The 3,465-nt window shown below is 44.0% G+C and overlaps 1 protein-coding gene across 1 annotated transcript; it reads right to left on the bottom strand.

The window, feature by feature from the left end:
* Positions 1-1,131: 1,131 nt before the first annotated feature.
* Positions 1,132-1,589, bottom strand: LOC101152433 (large ribosomal subunit protein eL31-like). Its single transcript, XM_055352345.2, has one exon. The coding sequence runs from the start codon at positions 1,543-1,545 to the stop codon at positions 1,168-1,170; it is 378 nt and encodes a 125-aa protein (XP_055208320.1). The 5' UTR covers positions 1,546-1,589; the 3' UTR covers positions 1,132-1,167.
* Between the last annotated feature and the right edge of the window lie 1,876 nt (positions 1,590-3,465).

Below are 3,465 nucleotides of genomic sequence, written 5' to 3'. Positions count from 1 at the left end.
GAGGGTGTTTAGCTCTGTTAATTCCTGCCTTTTGCAGGATATAGAGAAAGAAACATAAGCACAGAGCTGATGAGCTGCTCCTCCTCCCCTGGGCCAGAGCACAGACTCCAGTAACAGAATCCTGACTCAGAGCATTAGGTTATGCTGCCTCCTACCGGCTATAGTGGGGATCTGCACAAAACCCACAGGTCTCATCTGGATTAATACACACAGACTCTTAAAAAGTGGGGAGGGGAATCTTGTCTAAATATGTCTGCAGTCTCCAGACTGAGAAACGCCATTCTAAATCAATCAAGTGACAAAGTTCGCATATCAACCAAGCCTCAAATTCTAAGAAGCGCTTTTCATGAGAGACCATTCAAGGCATAGGTGTTTTCTTTGTTCTCAGGATTAACGCACTACGTGTATATTCTCCACAATAAACCTCACAGTCACGGTGACTTTTTGCCAGTCACCTGTCTACTTGGCTTTCGATGCTGTTTATAACTCCATTCTTACAGAAACATACTTTTCCCCCAGGTTCTGTGAAACTGTACTTATTTCTCTCCTTTACCTTATATAAGTTTCTGTCTTTTCCCATCTAAAACGGGAGGATATCATTGCTGTGTGTCAACACTCTGTCCTTTACACTTCTTTTTTGTTGTTGTATTTTTTTTGAGACAGGGTCTTGCTCTGTCACCCAGGCTGCAGTGCAGTAGCACAGTCATACCTCACTGCAACCTTGATCTGGGATCAAGTAATTCTCCCATCTCAGCCTTCTGATAGCTGGGACCATCGGTGCACACCACAATATCCAGCTAATTTTTAAATTTTTTTGTAGAGATGTGGTTTTTCTGTGTTGCCCAGGTGGGTCTCGAACTCCTGGACTCAAGTGATTCCCCACCTCAGCCTCCCAAAGTGTTGGAATGATAGGCATGAGCCATCAGGCCTGGTCTTAACATATTTTCTTTTTTTTTTTTTTTTTTTTTTTTTAATAATGATGGGGTCTTCCTGTGTTGCCCAGGTTGGTCATGAACTCCTGAGCTCAAGCAATCCTCCCAACTCAGCCTCCCAAACTACTGGGATTAGAGGCATGGGCGCCCAGCCTTTCTTAGTTTTTTGTTTGTTTGTTTGTTTGTTTGTTTTTGCAATTTTATAACTTTATTTGATGTATCTGACGATCAGCGATTAGTTCTCATCCACATTGACTGTCTGTAGATTTTTGAAAGTGATAACAGGTACATAGGTAACCAAAGTATATAGCTTATTTGGTGAATCTTCATCCTCATTACTTTTTCTGGACAGCCGCACACGGATTCGGTATGGGACATTCCTTATTCCTTTGGCCCAGACAGCTTTGTTGAGCCTGGTGTCAATGCGCACATCTGGAGTTCCCACCTCCTTCATGGCAAATTTCCGAATCTCTTTGAGTGCCCGAGGTGCTCGCTTCTTGAAGCCCACTCCATGGATGCGTTTGTGAATGTTGATGGTGTATTCTCGGGTTACCACTTCGTTGATGGCAGAACGGCCCTTTTTCTTCTCGCCACCCTTCTTTGCGGGAGCCATTCTGCCGCGTCCAAGTTGGAAAGGAAGGGCGCGAAGGATTGTGGGAGAAGGAAAGCTTCTTAGTTTTTGTAAACAAATAAAATGTGGGCTGGGCGCAGTGGTTCACGCCTGTAACCCCAGCATTTTGGGAGACCGACACGGGCAAATCACCTGAGGTCGAGTTCAAGCAGCCTGGCCAACGTGGCGAAACCCCGTCTCTACTAAAAAGACAAAAATTAGCCAGGCATGGTGGTGGGCGTCTGTGGTCCCAGCTACTCGGGAGGCTGAGGCAGGAGGATCGCTTGAACCCAGGAGAGAGAGGTTGCGGTGAGCCGAGATCGCACCACTGCACTCCAGCCTGGGCAACAGAGTGAGACTCTATCTTAAATAAATAAATATAAATAAAATGTTATAAAGTTCAAGCATAACCTCCACTTCTGGCTTTTCTCCCTTCCTCCCAAAAGTCAGAATATCATGCATTTTATGTGACTCCTTCTCATTCTGGTCATAGATAAACATATTCAGTAAGTATGTAGTAGTAGTAGTATTTAGTGTTTTCAAATTTCACGAACGGCATCATATAATGCATTTTATCTTGCACTTGTTCTGTTCACTAAACACTATGCTTTTTAATTATAGTAAAATATACACAGCATAAAATTTACCATTTTAGGCCGGGCACGGTGGTTCACGCCTGTTATCCCAGCACTTTGAAAGGCCGAGGAGGGCAGATCACCTGAGGTCGGGAGTTGGAGACCAGCCTGGCCAACATGGAGAAACCCTGTCTCTACTGAAAATACAAAACTAGCCGGGCATGGTGGTGCCTGCCTGTAATCCCAGCTACTTGGGAGGCTGAGGCAGGAGAATCACTTCAACCTGGGAGGCAGAGGTTGTGGTGAGCTGAGATCATGCCACTGTACTCCAGCCTGGGCAACAAGAGTGAAACTCCGCCTCAAAAAAAAAAAAAAATACCGTTTTTAATCATGTTAAGCGTACAGTTCAGTAGCATTAAGTACATTCACACTGTTGGGCTACCATCACCACCACCCATCTCCAGGACTTTTTCATCATCCTAAATTGAAACTCCAAACTCATTAAACAGCTTTCTTAACATTGTTTTAAGATTCCTTTATGCTGATACATTTAGAGTTGCTTCATAATTTTGACTGCTATATAGTATTCTGTGATATGAACGTGCAACATTTATTTTTTCTATTCCTTTTTTTTGTTTTTGTTTTTTGTTTTTTTGTTTTTGAGACAGACTTTCGTTCTTGTTGCCCAGGCTGGCGTGCAGTGCTGTGATCTTGCTCACCACAACCTCCGCCTCCCAGGTTCAAGCAATTCTCCTGCATCAGCCTCCCAAATAGCTGGGATTACAGGTGCCCACCACCACGCCCGGCTAATTTTGTATTTTTAGTAGAGACAGGGTTTCTCCATGTTGGTCAGGCTGGTCTTGAACTCCTGATCTCAAGTGATCTGCCGGCCTTGGCCTCCCAAAGGGCTGGGATTACAGGCGTGAGCCACCATGCCCGGCCTTCTACTCCTTTTTCAATGAATATTTATTTCCGATTTTTTGCTATTACAAACATCCTTGTATGCATCTCTGTGCACCAACATCCACCTAGAAGCGGCACTAATGAATCAGAGGATATATGTGTCTTCACCTCTACTTGAAAGTATCCAATTGCCCTCCAAAACAGCTTTACTAATTTACAGTCCTGCCCCGAGCATAAGAGACCTCTGATTTCCCCATGTTCCTCACAATATGTGGTCAAGACTCACTGGACTTAATTTTTGCCAGTGTAGTGGCTGTAAAGTGATATCTAGTTTTAATTTGAATTCTCCTGATTACTGGCGAGGTTGAGCATCTTTTCATGTATTTATTTATTTATTTAGAGACAGAGTTTCACTCTTGTTGCCCAGGCTGGAGTCCAATGGCAC

This window comes from Gorilla gorilla, chromosome 8 (genome assembly GCF_029281585.2).
Source record: "Gorilla gorilla gorilla isolate KB3781 chromosome 8, NHGRI_mGorGor1-v2.1_pri, whole genome shotgun sequence".
Classification (NCBI taxonomy): Eukaryota; Metazoa; Chordata; class Mammalia; order Primates; family Hominidae; genus Gorilla; species Gorilla gorilla.
This window is presented reverse-complemented; position numbering and strand designations above follow the sequence as displayed.